The 20,679-nt window shown below is 36.7% G+C and overlaps 1 protein-coding gene across 1 annotated transcript in view; it reads right to left on the bottom strand.

Annotated features, from left to right (window-relative positions):
- Window positions 1-20,679, bottom strand: part of Sntg1 (syntrophin gamma 1) — an 826,637-nt gene that overhangs the window by 414,666 nt on the left and 391,292 nt on the right. Inside the window, exon 9 of the mRNA XM_036179958.1 lies at window positions 3,667-3,801. Within this exon, the coding sequence (XP_036035851.1) occupies window positions 3,667-3,801 (135 nt within the window). The remainder of the gene's footprint in view (window positions 1-3,666; window positions 3,802-20,679) is intronic.

Genomic DNA, 20,679 nt, shown 5'->3' with positions numbered 1-20,679 from the left:
CCATTGATATTAATGGATATTAATGACCTGTGATTGTTAATTCCTGTTATGCTTTGGTGGTAGAGTTGTGTGTTTCTCTTCTTTGGTATTTTATGGTGTGGGGCTATTTATTGCCTGTGTTTTCATTGGGGTAGCTAACTTCCTTAGGTTGGATTTTTTTTCTTCAAGTGCTTTCTATAGGGCTGGATTTGTGGATAGGTATTGTTTAAACCTGGTTTTATCATGGAATATTTTGTTTACTCTCTCTATGACAATTGAGAGTTTTACTGGCTATAATAGTATAGGATGGCATCTGTGATCTCTTAGTGTCTGCATGAATTCTGTCCAGAACTTCTGGCTTTGAGAGTCTCCATTGAGATGTCAGGTGTTTTTCTCATGGGTATGCCTTTAAATGTTACTTGGCCTTTTGCATTTGCAGCTCTTAATTTTTTTCTTTATTCTCTATGTTTAGTGGCTTGATTATTATGTGGTGAGGGGACTTTTTTTTGGGGGGGGGGATCCAGGCTATTTGGTGTTCTGTAAGCTTCTTGTATCTTTGTAGACATTTCCTCCTTTAGGTTGGGAAAGTTTTCTTCTATGATTTTGTTGAATATATTTTCTGTGCCTTTGAGTTGGTATTCTTCTCTTTCTTCTATCTCTACTATTCTTAGGTTTGGTCTTTTCATGGTGTCCCAAATTTCCTGGATGTTTTGTGTTATGACTTTTTTTGGCTTTAGTGTATTCTTTGACTGACGATTCTATTTCCTCTACCATATTTTCAATGCAAGAGATTCTCTCTTCCATCTCTTGCATTCTGTTGGTTATGCTTTCATGTGCAGTTGCTGTTCATTTACTCAGATATTCCATTTCCAGCATTCCCTCAGTTTGTGTCTTCCTTATGGTCTCTATTTCAGTTTTCAAATTTTGGACTGTTTCCTTCACCTGTTTAATTGCTTTCTCTTAGCTTTTTAAAAGAGATTTGTTGATTTCTTCCAATTTTTTTGTTTGTCTTTTCCTCAATTTCTTTATTGATTTCTTCCAATTTTTTGTTTTTCTTTTCTTTGATTTCTCTAAGGGGATTTCTCATTTCCTCTGTAACGGCCTCCATCACCTTCTTAAATTAGTCTCTATTTCATGAACTTTTTTGTTTTTACATTATGTTCAGTAACACTACCCAATAACTATATATGTTATTGGTCTTATGCAGCTCTCCTGAATATAGCCTTTCCTCTTAATTTTTCCCAATGTATGAGTTAAATGCTTTGTCCTTTTTATTGAAATCTGCACCCACCGCTTCCCAATGGTCCCCCACACTTACAACTATTTTCACACTGATGTTTGAGTGTAGGATAGACACAGGAGTTTTGGTTTTGCCAAACTGCTTGAAAATTTTCCGTTAACTCTTTAATACTTATAGTCAACTGGAACTACCAAGTTTTTATGTAATATTGTATTTGTGCACTCCAGTGCACTCCAATAAAGCTTATCTGATGATCAGAGGAAAAATCCAGCCACTATATTAAACATAAACATCAGGCAATGGTAGCAAACACCTTTAAGCCTAGCAATCAGGAGGCAGAGATTCATCCAGATCTCTGAGTTTAAGGCCATACTGAGAACAGAGAAGGCATGGTGGTACATGTCTTAAATTCCAATGCTAGCTAACCACAAAGGTCTGCAAGTCTGTAGAGACAGACAGGAACTGATGTAGCTGGGTAGAAATAGGAAGTAGGATGAAGAACAGAAAGGCATATAGGTATGGATACACAGGATGTAGACTCTCTTTGGCTGAGGATCTCCAAGAGTTAAGAAGGTGGCTGGCTTCTTTCTGCCTTTCTGATCTCTTGGTTTTAACCCCAACATCTCACTCCAAATTTTCATTAAGACTGTTTAGCAATTTGTCCTACAAATGTTCTTTCATTCAGGGTGTTAGTCTGCACTTGTGTCTTTGTGGTGTTTGTCATTTGCCTCACAAAATTTGGAAGAGTTGTTTAGTCGTGAAAAATTGGCATCAAAATAAATTCTTTACATTGGAAAATTCTCATTTTTATCTTTACATGTATGAATATTTTCCCCTTATATATGTCTGTGTATTACCAGTTTATAGTGCCTGAGTAGTATAGAGGGCATAGAACACTTTGGGACTGTCATTACAGAAGGTGGTGAGCTGAAATGTGGGTGCTGAGATTCAAACCTGGGTCCTCTGGAAGAGCAGCCAATGATCTTAATACCCAAGCCATCTAACAAATCCCTGTTATATTGTTTTCTATAGCAACTAATAAAGAAGACATCTGTGGAGTAAATTCCACAGGTGAAGATTCATATTTTGGATTAATCTGATATGGCTCAGCTTTTGACTTGAGTAATGAGAAAATGTGGCCAAGTGAGCAGAGGAGAAGGAAAATAGTTGTATATTCTTAGTGACTGATATATCTTGAGGAATATAAAGCATATTACTGGTAGATTACATAATCCTACAGGCCAAGCAGTTATACAAAGTTCAAATAGAACTCTAAAGGATATGCTAAAAGGGGTAACAAAACCCCCCAGAAATAGACTGCATAATGCTCTATTTGAATTTTCTCAGTACTAATGAGAAAGGAACAATAGCTGCAGAGAGACATTGGATAATAGAAAAAAAATACTGAATTAAATCAGCCTATACACTTTAAGGATGTGCTGACCTCAGAATGTAAACCAGGATATGTGTTGCATTGGAGACAAGGTTTTGCTTTTGTTTCTACAGGAGAAGATAAGGTGTGGATATTATCAAAATTGATAAAGGTTTGATTTGAACAAGAGAGACCTCTTAATTAGAAGAGGTAATAGTTCATCAACCAGTGTGACCATCCAATTGAAACTTACTTATAACATTAATGCATGCCTTTTCAATTAATCAGATATAACTTGCCAAAAGGAAACCTCCCCAAAGTTAGTCTTGGGGAAAGGTTTTTGTTTTTGTAATTTAAGAGAATGAAGGCTAAGGGATCTGAAGAACATTGAACAAATGAGACAACTGAAGAAAAAGGACAATTTATCTAGGAAAAAAATGTCCCAAGAAAGGATGAAGCAATCTAAAAGCCCACCTTTTGGTCCATAGATAAGCAGAATGGTATTCATGCTCACTATGGGATGCTGTTTTAACCTGGCATAGAAATTCTTTTATAATATATATATATATATATATATATATATATATATATATATATATATAGAGAGAGAGAGAGAGAGAGAGAGAGAGAGAGAGAGGAGAGAGAGAGAGAGATGATAGATATAAATATAGATATAGATATATGAGTCTCTCTTCAAGGACACTGAAAGATGATTTCTACCATCATATTCAATATCAATCCTGAAAGTGGTGTTATCACAATAAGACCAGGGCAGAAATCATTGGGATACATAATTGAAAACCAGCCCTTTACTCTTGCATAATCAGAAAATGTAGATAACATTCCCTGACATAGGAGAGCAAGAACTCAGTAGACAAAGTGAGAAGGCTCTCTAGTGTGCTATTACATATTTAGTGCCCTCAGACAGAGACATAGCTTACTGAGCAGTGTGAACACAAATTACCAACATTGACTAGTTACAAAGTAAAAGAACATATGTTCAATGTTTTTTTGAAGAAGCATTTTCATCATCAAAAAGCACAAACCAAAAAATGTCAATGGAAGAGATACTTACCCCAGAATAGAAAGGCTCACCAGACACACAAAGCACATCTTGCTCCTGTAGCATCAGCAGGTCTCTGGCAAGATGCAGCCGGACTTTAAAGGGTTCCTGATTACCATCTTGAAGCAAGCAAACCCCTGTCTTCGTCTTTAGATAAAAAAGAGCAAGAAAGAAAATGTTCAATTTATGGGTTATAATTATCAGAACTAATCATAGCAAAATATAGATTAGACAGAGAAGCCAGATAGTGGTGATATATTATGTACCCCAAAAATACAGTGTGTTCTAATAAAGTTATCTGGGGATCAGAGAACAGAGACAAACACTAGATTAGACAGAGAAGCCAGATAGTGGTGATACATACCCTTAATCCTAACATTTGGGAATCCTAACATGTGGCTCTCTGTGAATTCAAGGCCACACTGAAAATGGAGACAGGCAGTGGTGCCACATACCTTTAGTCCCACAGCTTGAAATCTCATGTCTTTGCTTGGGAAGGACACAAACCTTTAATGCCAGAAAGTGTCAGGTTAGGTGGAGAATGGTATATAAGGCATGAGGAGACAGGAACTAAGCAGCAGTTCAACTGAGACATTCAGGGATGAGGACTCAGAAGCTTTCAGTCTGAGGAATCATGGAAACAGCATCAGCTGAGGAGTTAGTGAGGTGAGGTTGGCTGTAGCTTGTTCTGTTTATCTGATCTTTTACCCCATTATCTGGCTCCAGGTTTTTTATTAATAAAATCTTTTAAGATTTGTGTTACACAACCCCCTCTGTCTCTCAAACCCACTGACCCCATCATCCACTTCTTTTTCAACATTTTACGACATCAGGCTCAGCCCTTATAGGCAAATATACCACTTAAACCAGTTGGAGGAACAGGAACAAATCACACCAGTAGGAAGAATAGACTTCATAGCACAAGTAAACCCATCCAAGCCAGAAAAAACTGTAGTATATGGATATGCTGCATTTAGGGACCCAAACCCCCACAAACTGCAGCTGAGACAACACTACTGTACCTGTGGACCAGCCAACCATCAGAACTTTTGGCCATCCAGGCCAAAAGAAAATAAAAGAAAGAGATAATAAAGTAACAAAAGAACCATTTAACAAAGACAACACAAGAATCAATACCTGTATCTATAGCTTTCCCATTACCTAGATGCATAAAGGACAGTGTAAGAATACATGTAACAACCTAAAGGGCAATATGGTACCACCAGAACCAAGTGGTTCTACAACAGCAAGACCTAAACATCCCATTTCAGATGACACAGAAGAAAATTACCTTAAAAGTAATTTTATGAAGATGATAGAGACCCTTATAAACAAATGAAAAGTTCCCTTAAAGATACTGAAGAAAAGACAATAAAAAACTGAAAGAAACGAATAAATCCCTTAAAGAAAGCCTTGCCACCACCACCACCCCCCAAATAAAGAAAGAAAAAAGAAAAAGAAATGAGGCAAACCCTCAGGACTTGAAAATTGAAACAGAGGCAATGAGGAAAACACAAGCCAAGGGAATTATGGAAATGAAAAATTTGAGTGAATGAACATGAACTACAGATGCAAGCATCACTAACAGAATACAAGTGATGGAAGATAGAATCTCAGATGTTGAAGACATGATAGAAGAGATTCATTGCTCGAAGAAAGTGTTAAATCCAAAAAGTTCTTAATTTAAACCATCCAGGAAGTCTGGGACACCATGAGAAGACCAAACCTAAGAATAGGCATAGAAGAAGGAGAAGAATTACAGCTCAAAAGTACAGAAAACATATTCAACAAAATTAGAAGAAAACTTTCCCAGACTAAAGAAGGATATGCCTACAAAGGTACAAAAAGCTTATAGAACACCAAATAGACTGGACCAAAAAATGTTCAGTTGCCACACAGTATTCAAAACAACAAGCATACAGAATAAAGAAAGAATATCAAGAGATTCAAAGGAAAAAGGTCAAATAGCATATAAAAACAGACCTATTGAAGTTATATCCGATTTCTCAACAGAGATTCTAAAATACAGAAGATCTAAGACAGACAATTTGAAGAAAATAAGAGACCACAGATGCCAGGCTATACTGCTATACCTAGCAAAACTTTCAGTAACTAAACCGGACTTAAACAATATCTATCCACAAATCCATTTACATAGAAAGTACTAGAAGGAATACTCTAACCAAAGGAAGTTAGCTGCACCCATAAAAACACAAGGAAGAGATAATCTCAGACCAGCAAAACCCAAAGAAGGAAAACACACACACATGCTACCACAACCACCACAAAAATTACAAAAATAGCAGGTTTACAACCACTGGTCATTAATGTCTCTAAATATCAATGGATTTAATTTGTGAATAAGTAGACAAAGGCTAACATAATGGTTAGGAAAGCAGGATCAATCCTCCTGCTGCATACAAGAAACACCTGAATTTCAAAGACAGGCATAACCACAAGGTAAAGGGTTAGAAAAAGATTTTCCAGTCATAAAAACAAAAGAAGCAAGCTGATGTAGCTATTCTAATACCTTACAAAATAGACTTCAAACTCAAGTTAATCAGAAAAGAAGAAGGATATTTTATATTAATCACAGGAAAAAACCATCAATATTAATGGTGTAGCCCAGTAGGTTTACTAGTGGCTGTACCCAGCAGGATTGCAGAAAAGGTTTATTGGACCATGTGCCTGGGTACCAGGTGACTGTAACTGGCCATGTTAGCTCTCTTTTCTAAATATCTTCGAGGTATTAAGAAATCTTTAGGTATTTAAATAGATGTATATAAATGTAGGTTTAAATAAGATAAATATATTTGCTAAGGTAGTATAAGAAGTCTAGGTGTTAAGAAATTTCTTATAGGTGTTGCTTTAATGTTAAAGTTCTGTTATATGTGAAGTGATAATAGCTAAGAAATCTCTCCTAAGACATGTAGTAGTCCTATAGAATGTAAGTAAGACTTAGGTAAGATTTATAAAGTAGACCTATAGATAAAGTAGTCCTATAGCATATAGGTTTAAATAGGCCATGGATTTAGTTTTTAAAAATGTAGGTTTAGAATATATAGGCTTTAGGTCTAAGGATATGAAGAGTAGGTTTTCCCAACCTGGAAGCACAATGTCCATAGCAGACTTGGCAGTTCCAGAAACCACCAATAATAGCTAAAAGAAGATCCAGAAACTTCTAACTTCAAAAAGTAGCTGCAGAAAGTATTGTCCACTGCTAGAACCCATAAAACATCATAGCTTCCCAAACAGCAGACAGCAAGAGCCAGCGAAAGAGCGAACACTAGCTGCGAGGGTCCACAGGCTTTCAGCTGTGAAGCTAAACTACAAGAGAGGCTAACAACAAGCAGCAGTTTGGAAAGCCCTGCAGAGATGCTGCACTGCTGGAAAAGGGAACAGAAAGGTTGTGCAACCTTTGAGATGCTACATTATGAAAAAGGCAAATGGTGGAGAATGCCCAGCAGTTTGTGTTGCCTCGGGAAAGATGAACATTGAGATAAAACTGTGGTGAAGAGCAGAGGCAGGAGAGAGTCCAGACGGCTTCTGGAGGCAAGAGCACAATGATGTCAGTGCCAGATAAGTAGCTGAGACAGCAGGAAGTTGTGGAGGCGAGAACTGTACTCTAGGATGAACAGCCAGCTTGAGACACTATGGGAACTGCTGACTAGACTACAGCCTGAGCTCCCAGCAGCAAGATGTGACTGCAATCATGGAGTTGTCCTGAGGCTATATTCATCATAAAACAAGACAGCAAATGGAGGATTCTGGAACCCAGTTTGCTGGGCACTTGGACTGTCAACAGTGCAGGAGATGGGTTTTCATCCCAAAGTCAGGGTTGTTGTGGGAAGCTTATGGCAGCTGAAGGAGCCTTGAGCCCATGTGTCTATGAGGTAAAGCTCTCTAGCCTAGTCCGAGAGAAGTTGTGGAAAGCTACAGACTGCAAAGTGCCCCTGAAAGCGAAAGCTTCAAAGAGACTTGCTTGAACTGAACAGTTTTGGGACTTCTTGTATTTAGAGTCACTATGACTCTGACAGCTATACACAGACTTAAGGCTAGCTGACAAGCCAGGCCCAGACTACAAACGTTCAGAGGAACTTTTAGGAATGGTTCCAGAAGGCTTTTTGAACTTTTGAACTTAAATGAAATGGACAATAATAATTTCATTACAATGGGACAAGTTTTAATTTGCTTATGCATAGACTATTTCAATGGTGATTAGTTATAAACTTTATGGAAAATGGAACTGCTTATAGAGAAATTTAGGTTTTTCTAACTAGGCTTGAGATTTAATTAAAATATAAAGAAAAGGGAGAGTTAAAATTCCTCAGTATTTCATTTAAAAATATTTTGTGTCACTTGAGTGAAATAATGTTATGTTTTGTATAGTTCTATTAAGAAATTGTTGTTGAATGTAGGTTTGTAGGTTGAGAGTAGGTTAACATGAAGGTTGAGAGTAGGAATTATAATTTTGTATAGTTCTGCTTATGTTAGAATTATTACGTTAAGTTTGATGCAGTTGCATCAAGAATTTTTCTTTTAAAATATAAAGAAGAGTGGCCTGTTGTAGCCCACTAGGTTTCCTAGTGGCTGTACCCAGCAGGACTGCATAAGAGGTTGATTGGACTATGGCCTGGGTACCAGGAGAATGTAACTAACAAGGGGGAGGTCTTTCGTTCCACTCTTTGGCATTGTTATAAATAAACCTTTGGAATAAAGTTCTGGGCCGGTGGATAAGGATTCAGGCTCACCTGAGTCTATCCTGTGTTTTCTCTCCCTTCTGTATTTATAACTAAGTTTTTAATTCTTCATTTCTCAAGAGTTACTGTGGTAAATAAGTATGGGGGCTAGTCTTCTACATATTAAGTCTCAATTCTGAACATTTATGCCCCAAATACAAGTGCTGCAGGCCACAGAAAAATGTAAAGAAATTCAGCTACTGTCACAAAAGCTATTACTTTAAAAAGTCAAGGAGTTTTCCATAGGTCAGGCCATGGCTTAAAAATTCTTGGTGATAATTTAGCATATATATATATATATATATATATATATATATATATATATATATATATATGCCAATTGCTGCAATGATTTTCTTCTATACTATGTATGCTTCCAAGAACTACTAACAGTGCATTTTATCTGAAATAGCTATCAAGCATCCAAGGCCAAATGATCTCCTGAATTAAGATAAATTCATCTCAGACCCTCCTTTCTTATACAATCTTACTGGTATTTACACTAACATTATAGACTCCAAACATTTATCTAACCACCTAAGAATGTAGTTTAAGCACACAAATTCACTATTTCTGATATATTAGTTGATTTTAATCTCTTAGCTGACCTCTTAATTTACCACTTTCTTTTTGGGTTTGTAAAAGAAAGCCTGATGGTCAGTACCTGAAAAAAAACTTTTGTATGCCTTTATGACCCTGTAAGAATTCAAGCCTGGTGATCTTGCTTTAGCTAGATCACTGCTATTGCATGGGTATATAACTGTAAACCTCAGAAGCTGAAAGGGGATTTTGACTGGAGAACTAGATGGAGAACTAGAAGAATGAGATGAAACCTGAGGAAAAGCCAGATGGAGAAGAATGAGGTTGGTAAAATGAAATGAGAAAGACCAAGATGTGGCATAATTAAAATGAGAGAACTAAGATAGAACTTAGAGGGGACAGCAGATAAAGGTAGAAAGGGATCAGGCAAGAAAGGAGATAGGCATGGGAACAGAACCAAAGCTATGTAGATAGAATTTTATCCCAGAGGAATAAATTAGATGGACAAAAATTAGATTATTTTTATAATAATTTGTGCTATTCATAAATTCTCTTCTGGACCCTTGGGAAGAATATTATTAAGGCTGGACCACAATTATTTTCAAGAGACAAGGGCACCCAAGTTGTAAAAGAAACATTACTATATCTTAAATCAAATATCATAGTTACACTGAACCTGATAGATGAGAAGGTAGGAATTAGCCTTGAATGTATTGGCACAGGACAGCACTTCTCATTTATAACACCAATACCAGAAACACTGAGAGTAACAATTAATAAATGGGACCTCCTGAAGCTAAGAAGTAAGGCAAAGGACATGGTAAATAAGACAAAATGACAGCCTACAGAATGGGAAAAGATCTTCACTAGCCCCACATCTGAAAGACGGCTGATATCCAAACTACATAAAGAACACAAGAAACATGACATTAAAACACCAAACAATCCAATTAAAAAGTGGGCTATAGAGCTAAACAGGGAATTTTGAACAGAAGAATCTCAAATGGCCAAAAGACATTTAGGACTCTCTTAACATCCTTAGTCCTCAGGGAAATGCAAATCAAAATAACCATGAGATATCATCTTACACCTGTGAGAATGGCTAAGATCAAAAACACTGATGACAGCTTTTGTTGCAGAGGATGTGGAGCAATGGGAACACTCCTCCCCTGTTGGTGGGAGTGCAAACTTGTACAGCCATTTTGGAAATCAATATGACAGTTTCTCAGAAAATTGGAAATCAGTCTTCCTCATCTTCCTCAAGACTCTGGTGATACCACTCTTGGGCATATATTTCAATCATACAGCAAGGACACATGTTCAACTATGTTCATAGCAGCATTATTCATAATAGGCAGAACCTGGAAATAACCTAGATTCCTTTAACGGAAGAATGGATAAAGAAAATGTGGTATATATACTCATCATTAAAAAAATAATGACATCATGAAATTTGCAGGCAAATGAATTGAAATAGAAACCATCATCCTGAGTAAGCTACCATATTCAGAAAGACAAACATGGTATGTACTCACTCATAAAAGTCTACTAGATGTAAAGCAAAGGATAACAACACTAAAAACACAGCTCCAAAGAAGCTAGGTAACAAGGAGGACCCTATAAGGGAAATTTGAATCACCCTGGGAAGGGGAAATAGATGAGATCTCCATGAGTAAATTCAGATTGAGGGTGGCAATAGAGAGTAGGGCATGGAAAATGAGAACATAAGGGGATAGGATGGTTGAGCTGAAACAGGGACAAAGTGGGAAAGCAATGAAAGAGATATCTTGATATAGGGAGACATGATGGGGATAGGAAGAAACATGGTGCTAGGGAAGTTCCCAGGAATTCGCAAGGAGGATCCCAGGTTAGACTACTAGCAACTAAGCTGGCCTAATACAATAATCAGATTGGTGAATATCTTGTCAGCATAGAGCCTTCATCCAATAACTTATGGAAACAGATGCAAAGATCTACACCAAAGCATCAGCCTGATCTCCAGAAGTCCAGGTGAGGAGGGGGAAGAGGAATTATATGAGCAAGGGGCATCAAGATCATGGCAGGGAAACTTACAGATACAACTGAACCAATCTAGTGGGAACTCATGAACTTTACACCAACAGTGATGAAGCCTCCATGGGACTGGTCTAGGCCCTCTGCATAAATGAGACAGTTGTATAGTTTGGTCTGCTGAAGGGGCCCCTGGCAGTGGGAGTAGGATCTGTCTCTAGTGCATGAAATGGCTTTTTGGAGTTCATTACTTATGGTGGGACACTTTGCACAGCCTTGATACAAGGGAAGGGGCTTAGACCTGGCTGAACTGAATGTAGCAGGCTTTTGCTCCCCATGGGATATCTTACCTTTATGGAGGAGGAGATGAAGGGTAAGCAGGATGGGATGCTCGGAGAGAGCAAGAGAAGGGAGGAGAGTGGTATCTGTGGTTGGTATGGAAAATGAATAAAATATTTCTTAATACCAAAAACACACTCCACAAAAAAAATCATACATCATACTCTATGTATTAATAAAGGAAGACATTCAGACTCTACTCTCACCAATGGACATGTCAGCCAGACAGAAACTTAACAGAGAAGTAAGGGAACTAACAGATTTTATGACTCAAAAGGACTTATCAGGTATTTACAAAATATTTCACCCAAACACAAAAGAATATACCTTCTTCTCAGCACCTCATGGAACCTTCTCTAAAACAGACCACATACTCAGTCACAAAGCAAAACTCAACAGTTACAAAAAAAATCACAATAACCTTGTGTATCTTATTGGATCACCATGGGACAACATTAGAATTCAACAACACTAACTACAAAAAGGTTACAAATCCATGGAAAGTGAACATCTCTCAACAGAATTACCACTGGATCAAAAAAGAAATAAAGAAAGAAATTAAAGGCTTCCTAGAATTAAATGAAAATGAAAACACAACATAGTCAAACTTATGTGACACTGTGAAAACAGTGCCTAGGGGAAAGTTCATAGTACTTAGTGCCTGAGAAAAGAATTTGAAGAAATGTCACACTAGTTGCTTAATAATAACACACCCGTAAGATCTAGAACAAGAAGAGAAAACCTCACCCAGATAGAATAAATGGCAAGAAATAATTAAACTCAGTGCTGAAGTCAACAAAGTAGAAACAAAGAGACCAATGCAAACAATGAAACAAAAAGCTGATTCTTTGAAAAAATCAACAAAATCGACAAACACTTATCCAAACAAACCAAAAGCAGAGAGAGAATATAAAAATTAACAAAATCAGAAATGAAAAGTGGGATGTAAAAACAGACACTGAGGAAATACAGAAAATCATTAGGTCATACTTGAAAAAACCTGTATTCCACAAAATTAGTAAATCTAAGAGAAATGAACAATTTTCTTCTTAGGTACCACATACCAAAATTAATTCAAGACCAGAAAAACAACTTAAATAGATCTATGACAACCAATGAAATAGAAGAAGTCATTAAAACTTGCCTAACAAAAAAAGCCAAGGGTTAGATGGTTTCAGTACAGAATTTCACAGAAGAGATAATACCAACAGTACTCAAATTGTTCCACACAATTTGAAGGGGCCATTACCCAATTCTTTCTATGAGGTTATAGTTACCCTAATACCCAAACCACACAAAGGTGCAACAAAGAAAGAGAATTACAAACCAATCTCCCTCATAAATATCCATGCAAAAATACTCAATAAAATACTCACCAACTAATCCAAGAACACATTGAAAAGGAATCATATAACATAACCAAGTAGGTTTCATCTCAGAGATGCAGGAGTAGTTCAATAAAAGATAACCTGTCATTTTAATACACCATATAAACAAATTGAAATTAAAAACACACACAGTCACCTCATTAGATGCTGAAAAGCCTTTGACAAAACCCATAACCCCTTCACTGAAAAGGTCTTAGAGAGAGCAGGTATACAAGGGATATACCTAAACACAATAAAGTAAATATACAGCAAGCCAACAGCCGATATCAAAGTAAATGAAAAGAAACTTGATTCCATTAAAATTAGGAACAATACAAGGCTGTCCACCTTCTCAATATATATACTATTCAATATAGTACTGAAAGTTGTTCTAGTTAGAGCAATAAGACAACAAAAGGAGATCAAGGGGATACCAATTTGAAAGAAATAAGTAAAATTTTTGCTATTTGCAGACAATATGATAGTTATGCATCAGTGACCCTAGTAATTCTACCAGGGACCTCCTATAGCTGAAAAACACCCTCTGTAATGTAGTGGGATACAAGATTAACTCAAAAAAAATCAGCAGCCTTCCTATATACAAATAATAAATGGGCTGAGAAAAAAATCAGAGAAACATCACCCTTTACAATAGGCACAAATAATATAAAATATCTTGTGGTAACTCTAACCAAACAAGCGAAAAACCTGTATGACAAGAACTTTCAGTCTGTAAGGAAAGAAATCAAGGAATATGTTAGAAAATAGGAAGATCTCCCTTTCTCCTTGATTAGTAGGATTAACATAGTAAAAATTCAGTTTTACCAAAAAACAATCTACAGATTCAGTGTAATCCCCACCAAAATCACAACACAATTCTTCACAGATCTCAGAAGAACAATACTAAACTTAATTTGGGGAAAAAACCAGGATAGGTAAAACAATTCTGTACAATAATGGAACATCCAGAGATATCATTGCAGACTTCAAGTTCTTCTATAGAACTATAGTAACACAGTTTGGTTTGGACATAAACACAGATATGTGGTTCAAGAACCAAATTAAAGACCCTGACATAAATCCACACATCTCTGAATATCTGATTCTTTACAAAGAAGCTAAAATTATACAATCAGAAAAAGGAAAGCATCTTCACTAAACAGTGCTGGCATAACTGGATGTCAACATGTAGAAGAATACACATAGTTCCAAATCTATTGCCCTATATGAAACTCTAGTCCAAGTGGATCAAAGACCTCAATATAATCCAATTACACTGAACTTGATAGAAGAGAAAGGGGAAGTACACTTCAACTTATTGGCACAGGTGACTACTTCCTAAATATAACTCCAGTAGCACAGACATTGAGATTGCCAATTAATAATTGAGACCTCCTGAAACTGAAAAGTTTCTGTAAGGCAAAGGAAACAGTAAATAAGACAAAATGGTAGCCTACATAATTGGAAAATATCTTCATCAACCCCACATCTGACAGAGGGCTGATATCCAAATATATAAAGAACTTAAGAAACTAGACATCATCATACTAAATTACCCAATTAAAAATCAGTTACAAATCTAAACAAAAAAATTTTCAGCAAAAGAATCTCACAACAGAAGATATTTTAGGAATTTTACAACACCCTTAGCCATCAGGGAAATGCAAAGCAAAACAACTGAGATGCCATCTTACACCTGTCAGAATGGTTAAGATAAAAATCACTAATGAAGGCCTCTGCTGGAGAGGATGTGAAGTGAAGTAAAGAGAACACTACTCCATTGCTGGTAGAAAGCAAACTTGCAGAGCTACTTTGGAAATCAGTATGGCCATTTCTCAGAAAATTGGAAATCTGTCCCCCTCAATACCCAGCTATACCAATTTGGGGCATATATCAAAAGGATGCTCAGACATACCACAAGGACACCTGGCTCAACTATGTTCAGAACAGCATTATTCTCAATAGCCAGACATGAAAACAACCTAGATGCACCACAAACAAAAAAAATGGATAAGAAAAATGTATATTCACAAAATGGAGTGTTACTCAGCTGTAAAAAAAACCAATGACCTCATAAAATTTTCACGCAAATAAATGGATCAAGAAAATTATCACTCTGAGTGAGTTAACTCAGACACAGAAAAAAAAATATGGCATGTACTCACTCAAGTGGATATTAGGAATAAAGTATAAAATAACCCACTTACAATTCACAGCTCCAGAGAGCCTAGATCATAAGAAGGATGTTTGGAGTTCTCTGGGAAGGCAAAATAGAGGAGATCTCTTGAGTAAACTAGGGACAGAGGAGGGAGGATAGAGGTATGGGAACTTGAAGTAGCAGGTTGGATGGGCTAGGTATGGGAGGAATTGTGAGGATAGGACAGAGGAGGAAAGTAAAGAAAGACTTCTTGATAGTGGTGGCCATTTTGGGGTGAGGGAGAAACCTTGTGCCATGGAAAGCCCCAAGATTCCACAAGGATAACCCCAGTGAATAGCTTGAATTGTTTGGGAGGCACCCAGGCAGTGGGACCCGGACCTGTCCTTAGTGCATGAGCTGGTTGTTTGGAGTCTTGGGCTTACACAGGGACACTTTGCTCAGCCTGGAAGGAGGGGACTGGACCTGCCTGTACTGAATCCACCAGGTTTAAATGAATCCCCAGGGGAGTCTTGGTCCTGGAGGAGATGGGAATGGAGGGGAGGGGATGGGGGAAGGTGGTTGTGGGGACAAAAGGGGGGAGGACAGGGGAACCCATGGCTGATATGTAAAATTAAAATATATATATAATAAATTTTTATAAAGGAAAAACAAACAAAGAATCCTAGCAAGCCAGGTGGTAGTGGCACACACCTTTAATCCCAGGACTTGAGAGGCAAAGCCAGATGGATCTCTGTGAGCTCAAGGCCAGCCTGATCTACAGAGCAAGATCTAGGACAGGCACCAAAACAACACAGAGAAACCCTGTCTCAGGGAAACAAAAGACTCCTAGCAATAGTTTAGAGGATGCCTGAACTTGCCTTCTATTGAAACTACTGTAATCAGATTGGTGATTATCTTAATTGTCACCAGAGATACTATATTTAGTAACTGATGAAAGCAGATTCAGAGATCCACAGCCAAGCACTGGGCTGAGCTCTGGGCATCTTGCTAAATAAAGAGAGGAGGGATTGTAGGAGCCAGGGGAGTCAAGATGGGGTAACCCACAGAGACAGCTGACCTGAGCTTGTGGGAGCTCATAGACTCTTGACCAACACTAAGGGAGCCTCCATGAGACCTACCTAGGACCTCTGCATATGTGTGACTGTTGTGTGGCTTGGTCTGTTTGTAAGGCTCCTAGCAATGAGATCAGGACCTGTCCCTGGAGCTTAACTGGCTTTTGGGTATCTGTTCCCCATGTTGGATTACCTTGCCCAGGCTTGATGCCAGGGTAGGACTTTGGTCCTGCCTCAATGTGATGTGACATGTTTTGTTCAAGCCCATTTGAGGCCTGCTCCTTTGGAGGAGGAGTTGAAGGACAGGGGAGTAGATTGGAAGTGTGGGAGGATGGGCAGGAGAGGATGGAGGGGAACCTAAGGTCTTTATGTAAAATAAATGAAAAAATGTTATTTAAATAAAAGTAAAGTAAAGCCACAGAAACAGACAAAAAAGAAAATATTAATACTTAAAATATGAAAGGAATAGGTAGGTACATTGAGACCCATTTTACATTGCATGGAATTCAACCTTTTAATGTTTGTGGATTGTACACCACATGTATAATCAGTTTCAAGGAACTATGATTACTCCAAAAGAAGCATAAGAAAGAACAATCCTGAAAATCTGGTCACTGTGACTCATCTTTGCTTCAGTGAACATTAAGCCACTTTCTGTCTCTGGCATAAAATTCAAAACTGAAACTACATGCTTAGGGATTTCTTAGATTTTTGCTATGTTATCGCTTCCAGTTGTGAGCTCATATACCATACACACACACAAACAAGCCAACAAACAACTTTATATATAAAGATGAAAATGAGGGTTTGCAAACTACATGAATTAACATAAATATTTAGGTATTATGAATTTTATTATTATATATTATATTATAATTACAAATTAGATATTATAAATTAGAATGTTTTTATTGCAAGCCTATGCTTTTGCTTGACACATTTTTGGGAACTGTGTGAACAGACTGAGGACTTCTAAATTTGTTCTTCCTAATCTTATGAATCAAGAAGTCAACAGGAACAAAGACTACTTCAAATGGTGATCATTTTCTTTAATAATTACTGAGTCATACTTGGCTTGATGGATTAATACAATAGTGTGTATATTCATCATATTTAAGGAGAGTGTATAGTTAAATAAATATTGCCAAGCTTCATCTAGAAACAAGAGTATACATGGACATTAGTTAGTTGGTCTGTATCCCTAGACCAACCTATAGTGTTTATACAAATGCATTTAGCATTTAATATTGGTGCTTCCAGTATTACTCTTTTGTGTGGGGGCATTGTAATGACATGGATGTGTTTATTTTCACACAAACAATTAAATTTTAGCCAGATATTTGTTATTTAGGATACAGAGCACCTTCAAAGTTCTTTGGAGTTTGTTCATATTTCATAACAGCCAATCTTGAAAAAAACCATAGAAAAAATGACAGAAGAATATTTATAGACATTTCGAAACTGTTACAAATTTTGTCTTAATCCCAGGCCGAAATTAACTCCATATTTTTTTAATTGAAGCCAGAAATTCAGATAGTAAGTTTTAAAATTAACTATCCTAACACAAAAAATTCAAAGGTATGTTAATTTTTTATTCATAAACTAAGAAATGGTAGCATAAAATATTAAAGCACCTTGTTTCCTAAAATTAAAGCTTTGTGTTTTTTTTAGCAGCAGATTGAGTGGGAGCTCCACCTCAACCCCTGGCACCTTGGCATCCATGTAGCCAAAAAGGCTGAATGTTCTGGTGGAAGATCTACCTCAACTTTCCTCCCCTATCTCTTTCCCAAACCCACCCCTTCAAACCCTGCTAAACACAGTTCCTCTCCCAGAGAGGCTCAAGACCACTCCAATAGGATTTATAAGCTGCATCTCAGAAAACAGACACTTGATTTTCCAATCTTTTGCACCCGTCTCCTCTCTGTGGAGCCAGAGAATCGTGATTACCCAGGAACATTTTACCCATTAAATAAGGGCTTTTTTCTAATTCGGTCTGATTTGGATTTCTAGGTCAGCAGAGAGGTTTATCAGGGAAAAAAAAAAGAACTTATCACAAATAACTTTGTATGTGCAGTAAAAGCACTACAGTTCATAACATACAGCTGGAATATGAGATAAAATTTTCAGTGTGCATTGGCTTCATGTGATATAATAATATATGTAGTGCAAAATTTTCCTGTTATATGTCAGAACCAAGTCATTAGGGAAGTTTCACAAAGCAATCCAAAAGCAGGGTGCCAGAAACCCCTCAGATTTTTTATATATATGTATATATATAGAGAGACATATATATATATATATATATATATATATATATATATATACATACGTTTATATATATGTATATGTATGTGTATTTGATATGGAATTGATTTTGGTTTGCCACGGAGTCACAGACCTCTTGTTTCTCCTTTGAGTGGAGATCAGTATTCTGCACAATTAAACTGTATTATTATTATTGAAAATAATTTTTTATCATAGAGTATATTCTGGTTATACTTTTCTTCTCAGATCATCCACACCTCCCCAGATGTTCAGCTCTACATTTCCATACCTTCTTTCTCTTTCTCGTTAGAAATAATGGCAGAAAAAAGAAAATAAAAAGAAACATACACACAAAGACATAGACATACAAACACACACAAACAATACATAAACACACAGACTCTTAAACCATAATGCACAAAGTACCACTAAGATTTTTAAAGCCCAAATAAAGCAATATGAGATTAAAAAAAGAAAGCAAGTAAAATCTACAGAAGTGACATTGAGTTTGTTTTGCATTGACCAATACTATTAGGCACTGGGCTAACCCCAAAGTATGATTTTATATTTCCATTAGTCCCCTTATGTCTGGAAGTCACTCTTTCCTTGAAGTCATCTATCTGCTCTTACTCTTACAATCTTTCCAGTTCCCTTTCCACATAGCTCCGTGATTCTTGAGAATAGAACTTTGATGAAGAAATTCATTCAGGAATGAGTGTCTTAAACTTTCTCATTCTCTGTACCTTGCAGTGGTGGGTCTCTGTATTAGTTCCCATCTGTTACAAGAGAAAACTTCTCTGGTAATGGCTGAGGGAGGCATTGATCTATACATATAGTAGAATATCATTAGGAGTCATTTTATTGCTATGTTCCTTCAGCAGAACAGCAGTATTTGGTTTCCCCTAGGCCCAATGGACAACTAGTGTGAGTTTCTTGACAACCAAAGCAGTGCTGGGCATAGGTTTCAACTTCTGGAGTGGGCTTTAAATCTAATCAGATAGTGTATAGTTACACATACAAAATTTGTGCCACTTTATCAGGCAGGCAGGTCACTTTTGTTGAAAAGTATGTAGGTGGGGTAATGGCTATTTTTCTCCTCTGGTAATGTGCAAATTACCTTCTAGGTCAAGAAATACTACTCAAAATGGATGAAGGCTCTAATTAAGCACCAGCTTAATTTCTATCCCCTATATTCAATAAGATATTTAAGTATCCTACTTAGAAATAGGGTCTTATCTTCAGTTAGTGGAGAGGAACTAATTGTAGAAGTTGTTAGGGACATCCGTTGGACCCCTGTAGCCAATAACTCTGTAAACCAATCCTGACACTGGATATTTAACTTGTAGATAAAAGATTGGGGAATTGTCTCTGCAATTATTTCATGACTCCATTTATATTTCTTTCAGATATGCGTGTGTTTAAAGAACCTTAAATTTAAGAAGCTCATAGGTTTCTGTACGACTTTACAAATGTCTTAGAGTTAGTTGTCTCTCCTCATATTCCTTCTCTTACACTCTCTTTCTCTCCTTCCTCATTTATTACTCATACTCTTATTCCCCCTTCCAGTCTCTCTATAACTATATATTCTAATTCCCATTACTTGAAAGATCTTATCTTTTTTGCTAGTCTCTTGCTCTATACCTATACCTAACACTGGTGGATATATATACCAATGGTTAAAAGCTACCATCTACATAAAGTGAATGCATAAAATACTTGTCTTTTGGGGTCAGGGTTAACTTACTGAGGATAAAATTTTACTATCTCCATAAATTTATCAACAAACATCATGATTTCCTTTTTAATAGCTAAATAATATTCTACTGTGTAAATGTACCACAACCTCATTGCCCCATTCATCTGTTGATGGACACACAGGCTATTATCAAATTCTACTATTATGAATAGAACAGCAATTAATATAGATGAACAAGTAAGATTTATAGTTTGGGGGCACTTTTCCAAGAGTAGAATAGCTGGATCTTGAGGTAGAACTTTTTCTTAATTCCCGAGGAACTGCCACACTAATCTCTATAGTGGCTGTACAAGTTTGCATTATCACAAGCTTAGAATAAGTATTACCTTTTCCCCACATCCTTGTCACATAAGCTGTCATTTGTTTTATTGATCTTTGCCATTTTGACTGATATATGACAAAACATCACAGTAATTTTGATATGCACTTCCTGAAAACTAAGAATAAATAGTGGAACCTCCTAAAACTGAAAACAAACTATATAGTAGAGGATATCATTATGTGGACAAAACAGGATACTACAGAATAAGAAATGATCTTTGTCAATTACATAGATGAAGATGGTTAATTTCTAAAATATATAAATAACAACAACAAAAAACTGGACATAAAGAAAACAAATAACCCAATTAAATAATGGAATACAAAACTAAATAGATCTCAAAAGATGTAACACAAATGGGTGGGACCATATGGAATTTTTTTCCAAAATGTGTTGATGTGTTGATATGTTGATGTGCTGGCTAGTGTTACCTCAATTTGACACACAAACTAGACTTATCTGAAAGGATGAAATCTC

This window comes from Onychomys torridus, chromosome 2 (genome assembly GCF_903995425.1).
Source record: "Onychomys torridus chromosome 2, mOncTor1.1, whole genome shotgun sequence".
Lineage (NCBI taxonomy): Eukaryota > Metazoa > Chordata > Mammalia > Rodentia > Cricetidae > Onychomys > Onychomys torridus.
The sequence above is the reverse complement of the archived record's forward strand: the minus strand, read 5'-3'. Positions and strand labels throughout refer to the sequence as shown.